General features: G+C 41.7%; 1 protein-coding gene across 1 annotated transcript; it reads left to right on the plus strand.

Moving 5' to 3' along the window:
• Positions 1-2,564: 2,564 nt before the first annotated feature.
• Positions 2,565-2,906, plus strand: LOC132378674 (notch-regulated ankyrin repeat-containing protein-like). The gene has a single exon (XM_059945775.1). It carries the CDS (start codon positions 2,565-2,567, stop codon positions 2,904-2,906), a length of 342 nt encoding a protein of 113 aa, XP_059801758.1.
• Positions 2,907-23,165: the final 20,259 nt, after the last annotated feature.

Consider the following 23,165-nt stretch of genomic DNA (forward strand, 5'->3'; position numbering starts at 1 on the left):
TCTCACTTGCTCAGTAATGAAGCTGAGCCGAGCCCATGATGACTGGGGAGTTGGTGGAAGGTGGGGGCTGGGGGAGGTGTAGATCGGAATGGTAGCAGTTGGTATGTGGAGGTGTGGATGGTAGGTGCAGGTGAAGGAGGGGATGGTAGACAGTTTTTTGTTAGGGAAGCGGTAAACAGTCCTTGATGGTATTACAGTGTCCACACAGAAGTTGATGTAGCCTATGATGCAATCAGTAAGTCCATTAATGTCCTCCCCATATAGTTCACAAAGCACATTCCAGTCAGTAACCTCAAAGCAGCCCTTTAAAGCCTCGGTGGCCTCTGGGGACTATCTCTTTACTGTCTTGATGATAACTACCTGTTGCTGTACTTTGGGCTTATATACTGGTATGGAGTGAACCAGGTTGTGATCTAATCTTCCAAGTGGGGGAAGAGCTGTGGACCTGAATCTGTCTTTAACTTTTGCATACAAAAGATCCAATGATTTATTTTCTCTTATACGGCAATTGACAAACTGATTAAATGTGGGTAGGGTTGTCAAGAGAGAAACATGGTTGAAGACTTCCGATACTACAATGAATGCATTGGGGTGTTATGTCTGGAGACTGGCGATGGTAGTGTATGACATCACACCCAGCATCGGGAAGGTGGAATGTAAACAACAAGCAATATCACATGGTATGTAATGCGTATGCAAACTCACAGCAAGCAGTTCGATGTCTGGACTGCAGACTTGTTCTTTCACAGAAATGTGATCGGGATTACATCATCTGTTGTTCACCAGCACAGCAAGCCCATCTCTCCTTTCCTCTTACCACAAGGTTGGTGATTAATTTTGTGAGGATGAAAATATTGAACGCTGAGCTGTAATCAATAAAGAGCAGCGTGGCATATGTTTTGCTGTTGTCTGGGTGCTCCAATGCAAAATGGAGAGACAGTGAAATTGTGTCCACTGTAGACACATTGCGGTGGGTCCAGATCCTTGCTCAGGGAAGAGTTAATTCTAGCCCTTATGTTTTCACTGATGAAAAGACAGCTTTGTACCTGACTTCACCTGCTTAGTCCCCCGAACACAAAGCAGATTGTGCTAAATGAACAGTAAGTGCAAGCAGACAGACGTGCCAAAGCGCAGTGCAAGCTTTTCACAGAAAGAGAGAGTATATTTGTCTGGTTCTACATCTCTGGAACAAAGTAGATAGCTGCGATGATGGTGGCACAAACTGGAGCTGTGTTGTACACTGTGGAAATTAATAACCACAACGTCTGCAGAAGGCATGCTCATCAGCTGCTGCCCTCTTCTGAGGCGACTGAGCCCCGACACAATCCAGATCCAGTTGAAGAAGTGGGACAGGATTCTGGGACAACAACTGCAGAACCTCTGCTAAGACCAAATAACACACCACAAGCAATGCTCCCCCATTACCTGTGCTTTCTGAGTTGCCCCCTACTGACAATGCAGTAGCCAAGCCAAGATCTATGCATACAACACCATGAAATAAGATGACTTTGGCATCATCCCCAGGTTGTCAGTACCCACCCAGGAACAGATGGCCTCCAGACAGACTGAATCTCGACTTTAATGAATAACACTCTACGCATGGGGGCAGAATAATTCCTGGAGTTACGTCTGGAAATAGAGGCAGTCTACTCTCTTTCCTTAGTTTAGAAAAATGTTTTTTGTTGTTGGATGAATTTGACGATTATTCCATTTGATCTTAATAGTTTAGCAGCTGGTCTGCATATGGGAAGGGGGAGAAACCTTTAAAATAAGGGGGTGGGGCAGATGGATATGTTATGTATTCCCGTCTGTTTTGAACTGTATGGGTTGCTGTTAAGCCTCCCTGTGTGCTGTGTACCAAACCTGAGTTCTGGATACAAACAAAATAACCAGCTGCATACTTGTTCCTCAACTCTCCAACTCTTGCGTGTGTTATTCATGGGCACAGCTTCCCAGTACCACTAACATAGTAATAGTCAATCTCTTCAAGCACTTCATTATGTTAGATGTGTGTGCACCCTGGCAAAAGATGTTAAGGTAGCTCTCCTTGCTCTTCTATAGTACAGGTTTGGTTGTTGCCCTTTAGAAGTAAGTGGGAGCCTCAGACCGCAGCGAGAGTCTAATGATGTCCTTGAGCACTCCAGCCAGTTGATCAGCCAGTCCCCTGCCAAGCACATCATTGAGGCTAAATGTCTCGTGAAGATATACCCTCTTGAAGGATGTTCTGACATCATTCTCTGAGACAGAGATCACCAGGTTACTGGATGCTATGGGATGCACGTAGAGATATTCTCCCTTTCAAAGCAGGCATAAAAGGGCACCAGGGAGCAGTGCAGTGGTGAGAGCAGTCTGGGCCGGCCTAGTGACCGACGCTACGGGACAATGAGCCAGGCTGGCCATTCGGCACAGCGGTTGATAGTGGCAGCCCAGGGCCGGACAAAAGAGCAGCGGCGCCCAGGCGGAGAGTGAGTGCGGGGAGCAGGACCAAGGGAGCCCAGCATCGAGCAAGTCGCTCGGCCCCCACCCCCGGTGTTGGTCCCAGTGGATAGCGGGAGGCCGGAGCCATGAGCCAGGCTGAAGTTTCTCTGGCCGCTGCCCCGCAGTGCATGTTCCAGGAGGCGGTGCGGCACGGCAACACACGGGAACTGCAATCACTGCTACAGAACATAACCAACTGTCACTTCAACGTCAACTCATTTGGGCCCGAGTGCCAAACGGCGCTGCACCAGTCGGTGATCGCCGGGAACCTGGAGCTCGTCAAGCTGCTTGTTAAGTTTGGTGCCAACGTTCGCCTGGCCAACTGTGACAGCTGGAGCGCGCTGCACATCGCGGCCTTTGGCGGCCATCAGGACATCGTGCTCTACCTCAACACCAAGGCCAAGTACAGGGCCAGCAGTGGCCAGTGAGGCCCAGGCTCAGGACACTGGCCTGGACCGACACACGCACACGGCCCGGGCAGCCAGACTGACTTTGGGCCGCTGGTTAATTCACTGTCGGCTCCCAGCTATCTACCTCACAAGGCCGGACTAGGAGGAGCACAGTGCTTGCAGGCATCACAGCCATGGATGGCACAAGGCCAGGATGTGGGCCGGTAGCCAGGCCAGACGGCAGGGCGAAGCCTGCGGGAAGTGGCCACAAAGGGGCGATGATGGTCAATAAATGATGTAAACCACACAAAAAAAAAGCAGGCATAAAAGGTGCTTAGCTCATCGGGGAGCAAAGCATCATTTTCAATTATGCTGTTAGGTTTTGCATAATGGGAAGTGATAGCAAGCAACCCTGCCACAGCTGTCATATATCTGATTGTGTCTCTGATTTCACGTGGAGTTGCCTTTTCACTCTCATGATGACTGGACCTCTTGCAGGGGTCTGGATCGCCAGGCTTGAATATCACAGATCTAGCCAACGGTAGACTGTGAATCTCCTGAGTTTTTCCAGAACTTCTAGTTTGAGAAAAGTTGTTCTCGAAGGCACGCAATTCTTGATGAAGTCAGTGACAACTATGACATATTCACTCAGATCCAAAGATGAATCCTTAAATATTGTCCAGTCCACTGATTTGAAGCAGTCCTGTTAACATTTATCCACCTCATACGATCATACTGATGGACCTTACTAGTGGTGGACTTATCCTCAGTCTTGCCTATATGTCAGGAATAAAAGTACAGCCATAAGATTTAAATTGCCAAAGTGCAGGCATGAAATGGTACATTAAGCATAGTTAAAGGTGGTGTAAAAGTACTCGAGCATGTTGGGTCCTCTCGTTTCATGTAGGTTGAAGTTCTTCAGTGACTTCTTCAAGCTGCTGGGCTGATGTCCCCTGCAATGATCAGAGAGTCATGAGGCTACACTGTTTCGTGACTGTTAATCATGATACTCAGCTCCTCTGGTACCTGCTTAATATTTGCCAGGTGTGAAATATACACTGCGACCAGGATGGCAGCAGGGAACTCCCTCAGAAGAATAGATGACACTTCACTGCCAGATGCTGCATGTCAGGGGAACAGGACTGAGATAGCACCACCAAATTTGTGCACCATGATGAATTAATCATGATGCTTTTACTTGATGCTGCCATCCTGTCCATGCAGTGGATGATGAAGCCCTCGGACTGGAGTACTGTTTCCAGAATGCTGGGGGTGAGCCATGTCTCTGTGCAGCAGGATACACAACAGTTTCTGATGCTCTCTGGTACTGCATCCTTGCTCTGAACCCTGGAACTCCATTAATAAAAGTCCACCCCTTTCCACTGTTCTTTTGTTCTTGTATTGTCTTTTTTGATTCCTGAAACCCTGCAGGTTTGGCTGAGATTTTAATTATCTGCCCCAATATCTCCTCCTTCTCTGGCTCAGCATCACATTTTGTTCACTGACACCTCCACAATTTACTACAGTATATTTCTGCTACATAAAAGTTGCTTTAAAAATGTCAGTCACTCATATTGTGAAAGATATCACACATTTTAAATATTTGAAAGTGATATCAAATTGTTTTTTTTTTATGATCAATAACGTGTTTAGTAATCTTACCTTGTACATGCAATAAGATATCAATGAGGCCAAAGTTGAAGGATTATGGGCAGGAAAGCTCAGGCAGTTAAACTTGTATGCAGTTCTCCGAAAATCCTCTGAATGTCAAGGAAAAGGATTTTCTTTTTAAAACAGATTGGAATGTGGAAAATTGTCTTAGTTTAATAAACAAGGGCGGTTGAAGCAGCCCACTGACAGGTATAACTAAATGGGGAAAATACTCAACATGTCATTTGCACAAACTGTCTTTCACATGTCGGATGAGGTAGAAAATATGTCCACCCAATAACCACCCCAGATCATTCCCTTTATTATTTTTTGTTATCTTCAATTGTCCTATTTCAAAAAGCAAGCAGTTATACCTGTCTTTCTAGTATGTGTGGGAGATGCATCAAATGTCATATTAGTGGCTGTGAACAGAACACAACATCTCTACAATGTTTCGTTACTCCAAACCATAAAACTAATCAAAAGAAAAATGCGAGGAACCAGGAGATGCATGTCAACTTTATTTTCACTTTAGTGAGGTGCACAGTTAAGACGTGCTGGCGCAATGACCTATACCATCCACATACCTTTACATTAAACTGGTAATAAAATATTTAATCAAACAAAGAATGCTTAAACAAACATTGTACAATGTATTTAAATTATTACTCAAATATTATTGAAATAGTAAACATGCATCTCAAATCAAATATGTAACATATATATCTATATATATATATATGTTTACACACACACACACACACACACACACACACACACACACACACACACACACACACACAAAATACACTATACTACATAATTCAATTAGGATATAGATATCCACAGCAAAGTAAATTTTAAATTGTCCCATTCAGCCCTGAAAATCTAGTGGTTGTGGAGGATTTGTGACTCTTGTGGGATAATGTCTTTCCTGACAACGGTATGCATTCCCCTTGAAAGTTTTCATGTTTTATTGCTTTACAATATTCATCTGGCGTTTTTTGACATTGATCAACAGAAAAAGACAAGTGTCAAAGTGAAAACAGATCTCTACAAAGTGATCTAAATTAATTACAAATATAAAACACAAAATAATCGATCGCATAATTACACATCCTCTTCTAGTCAATATTTAGTTTATGCACCTTTAGCAGCAATTACAGTCTTGAGTTTGTGTGGATAGGTCTCTATCAGCTTTGCACATATGGACTCTACAAGATTTCCCCATTCTTCTTTACAAAACTGCTCAGAGTTCTCATAGACTGCATGGGTATCGGGAGTGAACAACCTTTTTCAAGTTCAGCCACAAATTCTCATTTGGATTGTGGTCTGAACATTGACTTAGCCACTACAGCACATTAACTTTGTTGTCTTTAAGTCATTCCTGTGTAGCTTTGACTTTTTGCTTGGAGTCGTCTTAGTGGAAAACAAATCTTCTCCCACGTCACAGTTCTTTTGTAGGCTACATCAGTTTTTCTTCCAGGACTTCCCTATAATTGGCTGCCTTCACTTTACCCTCTGCCTTCACAAGTCTTCCAGGGTCTGCTGCAGTGAAGCATCCCCACAGCATGATGCAGTCAGCATCATGCTTCAAGGTAGGGGTGGTATGTTTTTGATAATGTGCAGTGTTCGGCTTGCATGAAATATTAGCATTTAGTCTGATGGCCAGAAAGCTCAATTTTGGTTTCATCAGACCATAGAACCTTCTACCAGCTGACTTCTGAGTCTCCCACATCCCTTCTGGCAAACTGTAGCTGAGATTTCATGTCTGTGTGTGTTTCATTTAAATGGCTTTCTCTTTGCCACTCTCCCATAAAGCACCAGGCAACAGTTGCTGTAGGTGCAGTCTCTCCCATCTCTACCACAGAAGCCAATCACGTAGAGTTTGTCATGTCTCTTGCTGATTTCCCTCACTAGTCCCATTCTGGGACAGTCACTTGGTTTTGGACTACAGTCTGCTCTAGGCAGATTTACAGCTGTGGCATTTTCTTTCCATTTCTTAATTACTTAACTGTACTCCAAGGGATATTTAGTGACTGGGAATTTTTTTGTGTGTGTACATCTCCCAACCTGTGCTTTTCAATAACAATTTTGTGGAATTGTTTGGAATGTTTTATTGTCTTCTTGGTGCAGTTTTTGCCAGGATACTGAATCACCTGAAGATGGGTCTTTCAGATACAGGTGTATTTTTTCTACAATCAATTGAATCACCTTGACTGCACACAGTGATCACCATTTAACTAATTATGTCATATTAACAAATATTTCTGCAATCAACTATTCTGAGTTTTATTTTGCAATTAATTTATATCACTTTGTAGAGATCTGTTTTCACTTTGACACAAATGCGTCGTTTCCTGTTCATCAGTGTCAAAAAAGCCACATGACTGTTGTAAAACAATAAAACATGAAAACTTCCAAGGGAGTTGAATTCTTTTTATAGGCACTGGAGCTCCTCCAGAACATTAGCTTCCAGCTTGGATGGGACAGCAATTCTCAATTCCCCACAGAAAGCAACATCTGTTAAGGGTAAGTTTCATCTTGGCATTGGTAAAATTGGGGGACAAGGATCCCAGTCACATCCCAGTCATTCTGGATTGCCATGTAGACCTGAGACTGTGTGGTCTTTTCTGGTTTACCTTTGGGTAATTGCCACAATGACAAGAGTTTCAATTTACATTTGGGAGAATATGTCAAGTGGAGTGTCTTCTTTTGTAAATTTATCAGATAGTTCCTTTTCCAAGGCAAACAGGAAAATCCATCAGCTTTTCTATGATAACTGTCCTCTTAAATTCAATTTGTAGTTACATCCTCCAAGAAACAGAGCCCATATCTGTATTTGTGCTGGTACTGTTAATAGAACACCTTTCTGGGGATTGAAAATGAACACTAGTTGTTGACAATCAGTAATGAGGGTAAGCCCTCTCCCACATAAGTACTGTTTAAAATGTTTTACAACCCATACCAGACTCATGGCATCCCTAATAGTCTGTACATAACTTTTTCTCTGCAGCGGTAAGGTAATGTGATTTAAGGGGTGTTCACTTCCATTACTCATAACATATGACTGACTGCACCTATACCATAAGATGTGGTGTCACAGGCAAGTTTAACTTGATGATGTGGATCATAATGTGTGAGTACAGTGTCTAGCATCGCCATTTCTATTACCTTTTTGAAAGCCGCCTCAGACTGCCATTTCTTCCCAATCTGTAATATTGGGTTGAAGGGGTAGACCACAGTAGCCAGGTTTGGAAAGAACTTGTTATAGTAATTTGACAAATCCTAAAAAAGATTGCAACTGTGACACATTCTTTGGTCTTGGGGCATACATCACTGCTTGAATTTTCTCTGCACGTTTGTGTAATATTGTGAGTCAATAATGTGACCACAGTAAGTGATGCTTTGTTAAAAGAATCCACACTTGTTGCATTTCTCACAGGAATGATCTTTTCTTCACTATATGTTCTTAGTTGGATATCTGCAGGCTTCTTTTCAGTATCTTTGAAATGCCTTTCAAACTCATTATGTGGAATGACTGAAACAGCTGAGAGAGTGTCCAATTTTATTTTGCCGTTCACTTCTAGTGTAAGCCATATTACTTATCTCTTGTTATTTTTACATTGAAAATTTCAAGGCTTCTCAGTCCTGTGCCACTCTCATCGTTATCAGATTTTTTCATCAACAGCATGCAGGTTGTTGCTCTTTTTGAAACTGCATCTTGACTTAAATTTTCTTTGTCGTGTCCTTTGTATGTTCCTATGTTATTGCACTTTCTGTACATTTCACCCTTTAACTTGTATTGGTCTTGTGTATATGTACCCCTGTCAGATGTTCTGCCAGCCAGGTTTGTGTTTAGATGTTGTAATTTTGTTCACACTTTTATTCCTAACTGTAACTCAAGTATGTCTTTGCTGTTTCCGTTGATACAGCAATTTCAACTGTCTTTTTAAATGTGTGTTGTGCTTCAATTATGAACTGTTCTTGAATGCTTTCGTATAAGATTCCCCAAGCTAAATGATGTCTCAGTGTATCATGAGGTCCAAAACCAAGCTGACAATACTCGGACAATTTCTTCAATTCGGCCTCATAAGTTGAAATGGACTACTGTTGCTCTTGATTCCACTAATTAATTCTAAGGCATCCTACAATCAACAATATTTTCACTTCTAAATGTTCCTGCATTTCTTTCATAATATCAGCAAAGCTCATTTGGTTAGAGTAGTTAAACATCTGGTCAAACTGTGTGCTCTTACACTCAGTAAAAGAGGCACTCAGTTCTTATTGGCTATTTCATTTCTTTCAAAATTCTGTTCAATTTGCTCAGTATACAACACACTGTTATCTTTTGTGCAATCAAATGCATTTATCTACCCTACATAGCCGGCCATTTCTGCTTTTTTATAAATGTATTTGATTATCACTCACGGTTTATAAACCCATACATTTTGTCCATTTTCTGCCTTTTTTTAAATTGACTGTTTTTCTCCTCTTGTAAAGAAAGTGTGCTGCACTTAAAAAAAAAATCTTGAACATCTCCCTGTGCTTCAATAAGTAGGTAGTTGTCTTGGGTTCATTTTAGAACTACTCCTCACCACTGTTATGATTTGTAACTCCAAAACATAAAGCTAATCAAAAGCAAAACACTGGGATCCAGGAGATATGTGTCTGCTGTGTCTTTACATTAGCAAGACATGCACCTATGACATGGTGATGTATCGTAATAACACAAGCTATCAACATACTTTTAGATATAACTAGTAATGAATTATTTATCAAAAAATGCTTAAACAGTATATCTATAGGATTACTCAGATATTACTAAAATATTAAATACACAAAAGGCTCTGTAACCTTTTCAAAAAGAGAACAATTTAGAATGATTTTTAGGTTGGTGGCAGCTACAGAGGTGGAATAAATGTGATGGACTTCCCACTGAGATAATGTTCTGCTGGTTCACCCAACTGTATGGTAAATCTATTCAGATTAACAATTCAAAGAAAGTTCAAAAGTAAAATTTATTATCAGAGTACGTAACAGTCACCACATACAACCCTGAGATTCTTTTTTGTGGGCATACTTAGCAAATCTATAGAACAGTAACTACAAATCAGGAACCATAAAAAAATCTGTGGAAATGCAGATATAAATAACTAGCAAAAATAACAAGCATAAAATAACAATATGACAGAGTCCTTAAATGAGTGTAGTATCCACTTTTGTTCAAGAGCCTGATGGTTGAGGGATAGTAACTGTCCTTGAAACTGGTGGTGTAAGTCCTGAAGCACATGTACATTCTTCCTAATGGAAGCAGCAAGAAGAGAGCATGGCCTGGGTGGTGAGGATCTTTGATGATGAATGCTGCTTTTTCTATAGTAATATTTCATGTAGATGTGCTGAATGGTTGGAAGGGGTTCCATTACTTCTTGTAGGATTTTCTGCTCAAAGGCTTTGATGTTCCCATACCATGCCATTATACAACCTGTCAACATACTTTCCGCCACACATCTATAGAAGTTTGCCCAGGATTTCGAGGACATACTGAACCTTTGCAGATTGCTGTGTTTACTTCACTATAATATTTATATGATAGGTCAAAGACAGGTCCTCTGAGATAATGACACCCAGTAATTTAAGGTTACTGACACTTTCCATCTCTGATTGTCCAATGAGTACTGGCTCATGGACCTATGCTTTCCCCCTCTTAAGCCTAGAATCAGCTCCTTGGACTTACTGACATTGAGTGAGAGGCTGTTGTTATTACACCACTCAACCAAGTTTTCAGTCCTCCTCCTGCATGCTGATTCATCACCCCTTTGATACAGCCCACACCGTAGTGTCATCAGCAAACTTGTACAGTATATGTTGTTGGAGCTGTAATTAGCCACACAGTCATAGGTGTAAAACGAGTAGAGCAGGGGGCTATGTACACATCCCTGTGGTGCTCCTGTGCTGATGGAGATTGTGGAAAAGATGATTTTGCCAATCTGAACTGACTGGGGTCTGCACGTGAGGAATTCAGGATCCAATTGCACAAGCAGGTATTGGGGCCCAGGTCTTTGATTCTACTGATTAATTTTGAAGGGATAATGGTATTAAATACTGAGCTATAAGAGCACCTGATGTATGCACCTTTGCTGTCCGCATGTTCCAGGGTTGTGTGAAGTGCCAACAAGATAGCACCTGCTGTAGACCTGTTGCTTCAGTAGGTAAATTGGAGTGGATCCAAGTCGCCATTCAGACAGGAGCTGATATGCTTCAGCACCAGCCTCTTAAAACACTTCATCACTGTGAATGGAAGTGCCACTGGGCAATAGTCATTTAGATAGCTTACTAAACTTTTCTTGGGAACCAGTACGATTGAAACCTGTGTAAGGCAGGTGGGTACCACACAATACTGGAACGAGAGGTTGAAGATATCCATGATTATCCAGTTCGTCAGCACAGGTCTTCAGTACTCGGCCAGGTACTCCATGCGGACTGGATGTTTTCCTTGAATTCATTGTCTTAAAGGCAGCCTGCACGTCATCTTCGGGAGATGTGGGGCTGAACAATGGTTTCTCCCTGTTCAGGTGGTCCAAGTGAGCATAGAAGGTATTGAACTCATCTGGAAGGGAAGCTCTTTTGTCCCCTATGTTGCAAGATTTAAATTTGGTATTCAAACCCTACCACAGCTTGTGTGTTCACAAGTTCAAAATCTTACTTAAAATAGCCACAAAACCTCTAAATATATCAATGCAAGTGTCTGAAATATTTTTATTAATGAACAAATTAATAGAAGGGTTATTGTCATGGATGATTTCAACTTCGCTAATATTAATTGGCACCTCCTTAGTGCAAAAGGTTTAAATGGGACAAAATTTGTTAGATCTGTCCAGGAAAGATTCCTAGGTCAGTCTATGGATAGGCTGACTAGAGAAGAGGCTATACCTGATCCAGTACTAGGCAATGAACTAGTCAGGTGACAGATCTCTCGGTGGATGCACATTTCCAAGATATTGACTACAAATCTGCAACTTTTGGCATAACCTTGGATAAGGATAGAAACAGAAAGTATGGTATAGTTTTTATCTAGGAGAGAGTTAATTGTAATGGGCAAAGGTATTAGGCAGGAACATTGGAATATAAATTGAGAATAGATATTCTCAGGGAAATGTGGAGTGGAAATGTAGAGAATACCTAGGGCAAATTTGCAGGGGTTCTGGATAGATTTTTCACATTGAGGAAGGGAATGGGTTCTGAACAGATTTTTCACATCGAGAAAGGGAATGGATAGTAGGTTAAGGGAATCATGGTTGGAAAGAGAGGAGGAACAGTTAGTCAGGATGATGAGGAAAGCATTCTTAAGGATTAGGAAGCAAAGATCATACAGGTCTGTTGAGAGTTATAGGGCAGCCAGGAAAGGTCCTAAGAAGGGACTTAGGGGTGAAGTGGACATGAAAAGGCCTTGGTGAATAGGATTAAGCAAAATCATAAGGTCTTCCAAACATGTGAAGAACAGGAAGACTACTGGATTGAGTGTAGGAACAATCAGAGAAAAAAGAGGAAACATATACCCAGAGTTGGAGGAGATAGAGGAGGTCCATAATGAATACTTTGATTCAGTATTCACCCATAAAAGAAGCCATAATGAATGGGAGGTCAATGTAGAACAGTTGCAATATGTCAAGGTTAAGAAAGAGGATGTGTTATACTCTAGGATACTATGGGAATTGAGGGAATAGATTGTTGTACTGTTGGTGTTGATCTTTAGATTCTCACTAGACACAGGAGTAGTTCCAGAGGGTCTGAGGATACCTTCTTTGTTCAAGAAGGTAGTAAGGTAATAGTAAGACCAGTCTTACTGAGTCTTACTCCAGTGGTGAGAAAACAAGGATTTTTGGGATAGTCAGCATGGCTATGTGAGACATTTTACTAAGGCATTTGATTATGTATTCCATGATAGGTGCATTCACCAAGTGAGCAGACTCAGATCCAGGGAAATATAGCTACATGAATTCAGAACTGCTTGCCTGCTGAAGGTAACGATGGTAGCTGATGGAACATATTCAGGCTGAGGATCGATGACTAGTGGTGTTCTGCAGGGATCTGTTTTGGGACTCATGCTCTTTGTAATTCTTATAAATTACTTGAATGAGGAAGTGGAAGAGTAGGTTAATAAATCTGCAGCTGGCACGAAAGTTGGTGGTGTTGAGGATACTGTAAAATGTTTTCATTGGTTACAACAGGTCAGGATGCAGAGGATGCTGAGAAGTGGCACATGGATTTCAATTCAGAAAAGTGTGAAGTGATACACTTTGGAATGTTGAGCTTCAAGACAGAGTCCAAGACTAATGGCAGGATTTGTAGCAATGTAGAGGAACAGACATTTCTTGTTGTCCAAATCCATTTATCCCTCAAATATATTGTGCAAATTAATAGGGTGTTTAAGAAGGTTTATGGCCTGTTGACCTTCATAAGTCACAGGAGTGTGTTTAATAGCAACAAGGTAATGTTGCAGTTCTATAAAACTGCAGTTAGAACAAACCTATACTATTGGGTTCAGATCTAGTTGCTTCACTGTGGAAGTTTTTGAGAAGATGCAGAGCAAATTTACCAGGATGCTCCCCAGATTAGAGAATATCTCTTATGAAAAAAGTTCAAAGTTTGATGTAAATTTATTATTAAAATACATATATATCAACATTTACTACCCTGAGATTCTTTTTTTTTTGCAGGTTTTCAGAGAAAACACAAATAAATGCAATGGAATTAATGACAAACTACAATGTGCAAAAGACAATAAACTCTGCAAATACAAAAAGAAAAAAAACCCAACAAAAATAATAATAAATAAGCAAGCAGTAAATATTGAGAGCATGAAATGAAGAGTCATTTAAAGTGAGATTCATAGAGTTGTGGGAACAATTCAGCATTTTAGTGGGTGAAGTTGAGTGAAGTCAGGCGTGATAATAAATGTTAATATATTGAGGGGCAATAGCTATTAATAATAAAGGTTGAGTGAGCTAGGCCTTTTCTCTTTGGAGTAACATAGGATGTTAACACATTTAAAAAGGATGAGTAAGATGATAAGAGGCATTGATGGAATGAACAGCTTACATTTTTATCCCAGGGAGGTAATGACTAATATGAGATGACAAAAATGTAATATGTGTGGAGGAAAGTATAGAGAGATGTCAGAGATAGTATTTTTACACAAAGAGTGGTAAACACATGGAAGCACTGCCAGGAATGCTGGCAGGGGAGATATAAGGGAGTCTTAGATAGGCACATGGATGAAATAAAAATTGCTATTGGAGTAGAAGTGTAATGTTGCTCATCGACTGAGGGGCCTGTGCTATGCCATAATGTTTTACATTCTATATTCTAAAACTTAAAATGGACTGATAAAAATACATAACGGTTAATGATCATGACATCAGAAAGGTTCAATGGACATCTGGACAGGTCTTCTGTCCATTTGAGGAAGACTATTACAGTAAAGCATAGCTCTTCTCAATATATAGCCAGACCTAATGCTGCACTTCTTTCAAGAAAGAAGACAACTCTTTCAAGAACCTCTTTTTGGTGATTTTGTATTCTTGCCACACAATCTTGGCCTACTTTATTAGGCTGAGCCTTAATTGCCTACCTTCAATGTCTTCTCAGAGAGTAATCAGGTTTATGAACCAATGGGAGTTTATACACACTAATTGTAATTTCCTTCATGTATCAGTCAACATTGCATGGTTTACATTATTCCAAAAGGCACGGATATAGTCTTTGGCTTTCTCAATGCGGTTCCTCATTCCAGTCTTGTTGAATGAGGGGGTTGAAATTCCCACTCAAACATGAATTGACATACCTAATTGCATTCTCCAGGTAGTAAGCTTTCAACTTGCTGATTACATCCTTTTTTATGGCTGGTAGCAATGGAATGGTATTACAGGGCCTAGATGCTACCTGGAAGTCATCAGCCAAACACTTAATGTCAATTGAATATTTAGGGACAATGACAGTGATTTTGTCCAGGTTATTCCTCACATAATATTGTTATATAAAGGGGAAAGGGAATAAGGAATGTGATATAATCATAGAAGAATAGCCATGCCCCTGGATGTGAGGCCTTTGAGTATCCCTCAGGTCTTCAGATTCTTTGAATGATATATTAAGTTAGGCTTAAACTCCCCAGCATTGCTATAGAAGAGGAACAAGATGATCTTTGATTGTCTCGAAGCTTGATCATCCCTTGAAACAAATGCATGTGGGTCCTCTCCCAAAGAAACCTATCTCAACCTATTTCAAGGGGGTGAAATATCCCTCAATACTTGTTTTAATTCCTGAGAAAAAATTCTGCTGCCCTGCCCTCGCTGCTTTCCACACAATTTCAACATTTTGCGCACTGATTGAAAGAGTTAAAGTAACCACATTTGTTTTTCAGAATTTTCAGAAGATCTAAATATGCTCATGATTTCACTTTGTCCTTAATCATCAAAAAACTCTGGGGCACATGCAATTGATTCCAAGCTTCTAACTACATATTCAATTTTTTTTCTTTCCATTTTCCATTCTCTCCAATAAAATCCATCTTCCCTTCATTTCCAGGGATAATATTCTGCTACAACCAGTAGAGGTTTAGTTTCAATAGGCACTTATGTCAATAGTCAATTCTGACATAGACCGTGGATTGTTGCAATAGGAACTTATGACAATTTTTTGAGTAAACAGCAGAGATTTTCAGCACAGCTGTCAATCCTGTAGTCGACAGTCTTGGTTGAGCAGGATTTCAAAGATCATTTATTGCTAATATTGATATAATCTCTCTCTATGTCCCATAATATTAAAGTTGTTCATTAAGTAAAAAAAAATTCCATTGTGTTACAGAAAGACTATAGTACATAGAACTGTAAAGAGCAGTATAGACCCTTCAGCCCACAATGTCATGCTGATCTTTTGAACAATCCAATGATTAACCTAAGCCATCCCTCCCCTACCACCCTTTATTTTTCTTTCATCCATGTACCTGTCTAAGACTTGCTTCTTTGCTGCTAATATATCTGCCTCTACAATCACCCTCAATACCCTCCATGCACTTACCATTCCTTGTCTAAGGATCCCACTTCTGACACTCCCCCCATCAACTTACAGACATATCCTCTCATATTAGCCATTGTATCCTTGGAAAAAGGCACTGGCTGTCCACTCAATGTCTGCCTTCTATCAAATTCTACACCCCTATCAAGTCACTGTTTATCGTCCTTCATTCCAAACAGAAAAGCACTGGCTCTCTCAACCTTTCCTTTTAAGACATGCTCTCTAATCTAGGCAGCATCCTGGTAAACCTCCTCTGCATCCTCTCTGCAGCTTACACATTTTTCCCATAATGAGGCAGCCAGAACTTAATACAAAAAAACAACCTCTCCCTCAATGTCGCAAAAACAAAGGAGCTGGTTGTGGACTACAGGAGGAATAGAGACAGGCTAACCCCTATTGACATCAATGGATCTGGGGTTGAAATGGTAAACAGCTTTAAGATCCTTGGCATAAACATCACCAAGGATCTCATGTGGTCTGTACATACTGTCTGTGTGGTGAAAAAGGCACAATAGCACCTTTACACCTCAGACCATTGAAGAAGTTTGGTCTGGGGCCCCAGATTCCAAGAACTTTCTATACAGGGACACTTGAAAGCATTCTGACTGGCTGTATCACTGCCTGGTATGGGAACTGCGCTTCCCTCAATTGCAGGACTTTACAGAAAGGGGTGCAGACATCCCAGCACATCTGTAGACCTGAACTTACCACTATTCAGGACATTAACAGAGACAGGTGTGTAAAAGGATCTGAAGGATCTTTGGTGATGGAGCCACACCAACCACAAACTGTTCCAGCTGCTACCATCCAGGAAACAGTACTGCAGCATAAAAGCCAGGACCGCTTCTGGCTCCGGGACAGCTTTTTCAACCAGCCTACTTAATTCATGCTGTTGCAATGAATTTCTATGTTATATTGACTATCCTGTTGTACATAATATTTATTATAAATTACTATAAATTGTACATTGCACATTTAGATAGAGACATAATGTAAAGATTTTCACTCCTCATGTATATGAAGGATGTAAGTAATAAAGTTAATTCAATTCAAGTTCAAGCATTGTCTATCACAGTTTTTTGGATCTGTAATTTTAACTCATGGCTCTTGAACTTAATTCCCCCATCTAATAAAGGCAACACATCATATACCTTCTTAACCACCAAATCAAATTGCCTCATAATTTTGCAGGATCTATGGATGTTGATCCAAAGGTCCCTCTGTTTTTCCACACAGCTAAGAATCCTACCATTCACCCTGTACTTTGCCTTTGTTTGATCTTCCAAAGTAAATTGATTTTCTGAATTCTCATTTATAAAAAATACAAAGACCAGGGATTTCAGACTAGTTCCCCGTGGAACATCACAGGTCACATCTGTAAATTGAGGGTTACATGTGGAGTCATCCTTAATGCTTCAAAATTACACAATTTATTAGTTTCACTAGTTTAGTCTGAAACACCTGAACATAACTACATACTTATATGTATATAGAGTACATTATTCATCTTTGTCATCATTATATGCCATGTCGTATGATGTGGGTGATCACGGTCTTCTGTCTGTCATTAATCTGAGGTGTTCTAATAAGCTCTTCAAAACTATTGCCTGTCCATCTCTTGATGTAACTCATGAATGTCATGCACTGTCAACTGCAACTTTTTGTTCAATCAATTTTTCCCACCACTGCAAGATGTTCCAGTTTCTCCTTCCTCGGTACATGTCCCCGAACTTCCAGCTGCTATTTCCTGATTGATACTATCAGCTCTCTTCGTATTCCAGCTTTTTGCAGCACTTCCTTATTTGTTACTCTATCCTTCCACAATACTTTCATCATTCTTCTGCCGCTTTGAGTCCTCCCTCATTTTGCTTTGATTTTGTCCAACATTCACATCCATTTGTTAATGTGGTACAACTGTCTGGGTTTTGTATCTACAGAAATTATACTATTTTTTTCATAAGTTCTTCATGTCACAACCATGGATTTGGCAGCAGAGCAGATATAGCGATTGTGCTCATGAATATGCTTGTCAGCTAATTATTATTTCATTGTGATGGTATTTAACTGCATTCTTTTCATCATAGTGCTTGTCAAGATTTGAGCAGAGCACAACAATGTTTCGCTGTCTGCTTGCATTCAGCCTTGCCTGAAAAATCAGACTGTCGAGTCAACTGAGTGAAGACTAGCATTTTATATTTAGTTATTCCTTTCAGCTATAGTGTTGGCTTCATTTTCCATTTGAGAGTTTTCATTAATGGCCCTGTTTGGATTAGCGTTTATTGTTTTTTTTTCCCCTCTAACTTTGTCCACATTAAAGGCTATGAACTATCGAACTGCCTCAATGTCACTTGTTGTGCACTTGGGCTGTATCTGAACTTAGTGACACTTCATATCTCACCTAATCAAAAGCTTTGGTATAGTTGATAAAGCATAGATAATAGACAGTAGGTGCAGGAGTAGGCCATTTGGCCCTTCTAGCCAGCACTGCCATTCATAGGTAGGGGTCTTTCTGGACCTTGATGGCATGCTCACAAATCACTCTAAGGGTTAAGGTTCATTTTGTATTCCACTACTTTCTCTTGCACAGTCTCCAGTTTCTGACTTTCTCTGGCTCTCATCATGATGATTTGTAGCAGGATATTTACAACATGACTCATCAGAGTAATTGTGCAGTGTAACTTGCATTTAACTGCTCTAGGTATTTTAGCAGTGCAATAAATACTGGCTTGCGAATTTCCTCAGGTAGTTCCCCACTACATTATATTTCATTCAGCAAATCTATTAACCTATCAGGCCTAAATCTTCCAGCAGCTGAATCATTTCTATAGCAAAATGCCATCTAGTTCTAATCCCTTTTTATTTTTCATTTTTCCCACTGCTGCTTAAACTTCTGATTTCATAATTCCATGTTCTTATAATTATTGGCTCCTCTACTTGTTTGCCTTCAATGTATTCAGACTATCTGGTCTGTGGATCTGCATTTTCCATGAGTATTGATCCATATTTCCCCTTCAAACGTGCACTAGATGTCAGAATCAAAATCAGATTGAGTATCACTTGCGTATGTCATGAAATGTGTTAACTTTATGATAGCAATACAATGAAATATATGATAAATATAGGAAAAAACTAAACTGCTGTAAGTGTACACACACACACACACACACACACACACACTAATTAAGACAGTGGCATGATGCAGCTTGCAGCGGCGTCTCTGGAGTTGATATCTGTTCTTTGGAGTGCCGTGCACAATCCTAATCTGATGAAAAACGGACATGAGATCATGGAGGAAATTCTGGAAATCTCCAGGAAGGCCTTCTTCGTTGCTGCTGCTGTAGTGAGGTCTGGGTCTCTGCTGAGAAGAACAGACCACCAGTCCTCGGGGTCACATTGCCGGTGGCCGTTTGCGGGGGTGTCTTAATGCGCTCGGCAGAGGATGATGCTCGGAGAAGCTGTGCCGGGGGGATGGTCGGAGGCTTGGTGGTTTGACAGACTCAGAGTCCGCCGTGGTTGGGGCGATGTCACTGAGTGCTACGTCTGTGAGGCTGAGTCCAGCAGCGCCTTGGAAGTCCATAGCGGTGGTATTCCCTTCTGTCACCTGCATGGGATGACAAATCTATCGGGACCCTGAGGACTCGTGGAAACTGTGTGGTGGTTTCTTTTGAACTTATAGTCTTTTAACATCTTTGGACTACTTTTTACTGTGCCCATGGTCTGTTTTTTTATCAATTATAGTATTGTCTGCACTGTTGTAACTATATGTTAACTATAACTATATGGTTTTGTGTAGGTCTCGTAGCTTTAGTTTTTGGTTTGTTGGGTGGTAGAGTTGGTCTCCTGACTTGGTGTGTCTGGGTAGTCTTGTTTTGTCTGGAGGGTCTGGGGTTCCTTTCCAGGGAACGTGCTAAGATGGTAGCGCAATATTAATACGCAGCAGCCTCTCCGGACTCTGGATTGGGGATTGCCAAACGTTATGTAGATTTTCTGGTGTTTGTCTGTTTTGGAAAGGAACTCCAAACCCTACTGGCGGAGGATGTTAACAAATTTATTGGAACAGCCAAACCTGAAGAGGACATCCCATAAGAGCTCTCTTTGCACAGTGTTGAATGCTTTGGAGAGGTCAACAAAGGCCATAAACAGGTCTTGATGTTGCTCCCGGCACTTTTCCTGAAGCTGCCGGGCTGTGAAGATCATGTTGATCATGCTCCTGTTCTTCCTAAATCCACACTGCGATTCAGGCAGCATTGACTTGGTGATGTTGCTGATGAACCTCTGAAGCATCACCTTAGCCAGGACCTTTCCAGCAACAGAAAGGAGTGATATGCCCCTACTATTGCCACAGATGGCCTTGTCACCCTTGTTCTTATAAATGACAATGATGTTTGCATTTCTCCATTGCTGTGGGATGTTCTTGTCAGTCCAGGCCTTGGTGATGTACTGGTAGAGGGTGCGCATACAGACGTACCCTCTGTTCTTCAGTAACTCAGCAGGGATATTGTCAGTGCCAGAGGATTTGTTGTTCTTAAGGGAATGGACAGCGAATAGAACCTCCTGGAAGGTTGGTGGTAGACTGAGGTCATGGATAGGAGGAAGTTCAGGCAGTTCGTCCAGGATGGTGGGATCTGCGTCAGAATCCTGATTAAGCAGGGTGTTAAAATGCTCAGCCCACCTCAGCAGAATGGTATTCTGATTCTTCAGAAGTGCTTGACCATCTGCTGTTTTTAGGGGAGTAACGGATCGATCTACTGGGCTGTAGATGGTTTTGACAGCATTGTAAAAATTATGTGTCATTATTATTGGCCAAGGACTGGATTTTATATGCTTTTCAGTCCACCACTCATTTTTTATGGCCCATATCGTCTTTTGCACTTTCCTCCGAGCTGCCTGATGCTGGTGGATGAAAGGTTGTCTAAAGTTCCCAGTGTGCTTTGTGCATGTCCTTAAGCAAGTTGTGGATGGTATCTGGTTATCGTCAAACCAGTCTTGGTGTTTTCTGCTCTTACGGCCAATGTATTGGGCTGCTGCCTCAAAGAGCGCAGAGCTGATATAGGTCCACTGTTGTTTCATGGTATTTTCTGAACTCAGACAAGGTTCCACCTCCCTTAGTTTCTCAACTAGGATGTGTTGAAACATACTTCTTGCTTCTGTGTTTCTTAGGCGGTTGCAATTTAGCCGCTTTTTAGTGGGCTTTTGCAGCCGCAAGTGGGGACGCACTTTCATATGGAGCTTGGACACAATCATACGATGGTCAGTCCAGCACTCTGCACCTCTCATGGCACGGGTAATGAGAACATCCTTGACGTCAGTACGTCTCACAATGATGAAGTTGATAATGTGCCAATGTTCAGAGTGAGGGTGCATCCATGAGGTCTTATATTTTGCCTTCTGCTGGAAGATGGTGTTGGTTATGGTAAGGTTATGCTCAGAGAAAAGAGTAAGTAGCTTCATGCCATTTGCATTCACCTTGCCAATACCATGCCTAGCTAGCACTCCACTCCATCCCCTGTTGTTCTGTCCCGCCCTAGCGTTGAAGTCCCCAAGCAAAAGGATCTTACCATTCTTAGGGATCCGGCAAAGAGCTTAATCCAATGTCTGATAAAAGCATTCCTTGGCATTCTCAGATGGTGAAGTTGGTGCGCAGGCACTGAGAAGTGTGGCATAACGTTCCTTTGCCAGGGGGATATGGAAGATCTGTCACTAATGCCAACAGGTGTTTCTATGAGACTTGGTAGAAAGGTGTTCTTGATGGCCAATCCTACTCCGTGGAGATGTTGTCCACCTGGGGGGATCCTTTCCAGAAGAAGATGTAACCCATCCCTTCCCTGTCGATGTTGTATCGCCTCAGCTCAGCAACGATCAATGCTGTTCTGTGGTGAGGTCTGTCAGAGATGCCATACGAGTCCAGGAGAGTCCTTACATTCCATGTTGCCAGTTTTAAGTTGTATTGTTTCTTGTTTTGACCACAGTAGTGTAATAGCCCGATAGGTGTGGTAACCCGTCCAGGTGAGTGATTGAACGGGCAATTTTTAGGCCACCTTTTCTAGGCCCTTCCCCAATTGAGGTGAACAGTGCGGTCCCTAAATAGGGCTGCTCAGTCGCACAGGGGTCTGCTGAAAGCATCTGCCACTCAGTCCCAGCTGCGAGTGACCAAATACCCTGTGCCGCTGCCATGCAGGGTTCTGACTAGGAGCTCCCAGTCCATTTGTACTTGCTCCCATTTCCAGATGCCCCATCGCCGTCAGACTTCAACCATATGTACGGTCCAGGTATTGTTCACGGTGGTCAGAGGTGGAGACCTGCTCAAGGAAGATGTTGAAGTGCCACAAGGGGGTGCGCCATCCCCAGTAGCATGATGTAGTGTGGATACGCCCTGGCACCCATCAACCACTGTCTCAGCTATGGGTATATAGTCCCACTGCCTTGTGGTAAGTCTCTTGAGACAAGGCTAAGGGAGTCACCCTGACAGAAAAAACAATGAGCTGGCGGTGCACAATAGGGTGGCCTTAACAGATCAAGGACCCGGCAGCATCCTGCAGCCAAGATGTGGGACCGGTTGTCCTGGCTTCACCCTTGCCACCAGGATTTACCTCATCATGGTGAAGATTTGAGCTACGCCTAGCCACACAGTCATGGGTATATAAAGAGCAGACCAGTGGGCTAAGCACATACCCCTGAGGGGCACTAGTGTTGATTGTCAGTGAGGAGATGTTATCACCAATCTGAACAGATTGTGGTCTTCTGGTTAGGAAGACAAGGATCCAATTGCAGAGCCCAAGTTCTGCAACTTCTCAATCCGGATTGTGGGAATGATAGTACTAAATGCTGAGCTTTAGTCGATGAACAGCATCCTGACATAGGTCTTTGTGTCTTTCAGGTTTTCTAAAGCCATGTGAAGTGCCATTGAGATTTCATGTGCTGTTGGCCTATTGTGGCGATAGTCAAATTGCAATGGGTCCAGGTCCTTTCTGAGGCAGGAGTGCAGTCTTGTTTTGACCAACCTCTTAAAGAATTTTATCACTGTAGATGTGAGTGCTACCAGGCAATAGTCATTAAGGCAGCTCACATTATTCTTCTTAGGCACTGGTGTAACTGTTGTCTTTTTGAAGCAATTAAGAACTTCCACCCATAACAGTGAGAGGTTGAAAATGTCCTTGAATACTCCTGCCAGTTAGTTGGCACAGGTTTTCAGAGCCTTACCAGGTACTCCATCGGGACCTTCTGCCTTGTGAGGGTTCACTCTCTTTAAAGACAGCTTAACATCAGCCTCTGAGACAGAGATCACAGGGTCATCAGGGGCAGCAGGGATCTTCACAGTTGTAGTTATATTCTCCTTTTCAAAGTGGCATTGAGTGTGTTGAGTTAATCTGGTAGTGAACCGTCACTGCCATTTATGCTATTGGGTTTTGCTTTGTATGAAGTAACGTCTTGCAAACTCTGCCAGAGTTGTTGTACATACGATGTAGCCTCCAACCTCATTTGAAATTGTCTCTTCGCTCTTGAAATAACCCTTCACAAATCATAACCGGTTTCCTGGTCCAGGCCTGGGTTGCCAGACTTGAATGTCACAGA

Source organism: Hypanus sabinus, chromosome 20 (genome assembly GCF_030144855.1).
Source record: "Hypanus sabinus isolate sHypSab1 chromosome 20, sHypSab1.hap1, whole genome shotgun sequence".
Lineage (NCBI taxonomy): Eukaryota > Metazoa > Chordata > Chondrichthyes > Myliobatiformes > Dasyatidae > Hypanus > Hypanus sabinus.

Excerpts from the sequence above, each read along its gene's own strand:
- LOC132378674 (XM_059945775.1), top strand. The coding sequence starts at position 2,565 with ATGAGCCAGGCTGAAGTTTCTCTGGCCGCTGCCCCGCAGTGCATGTTC.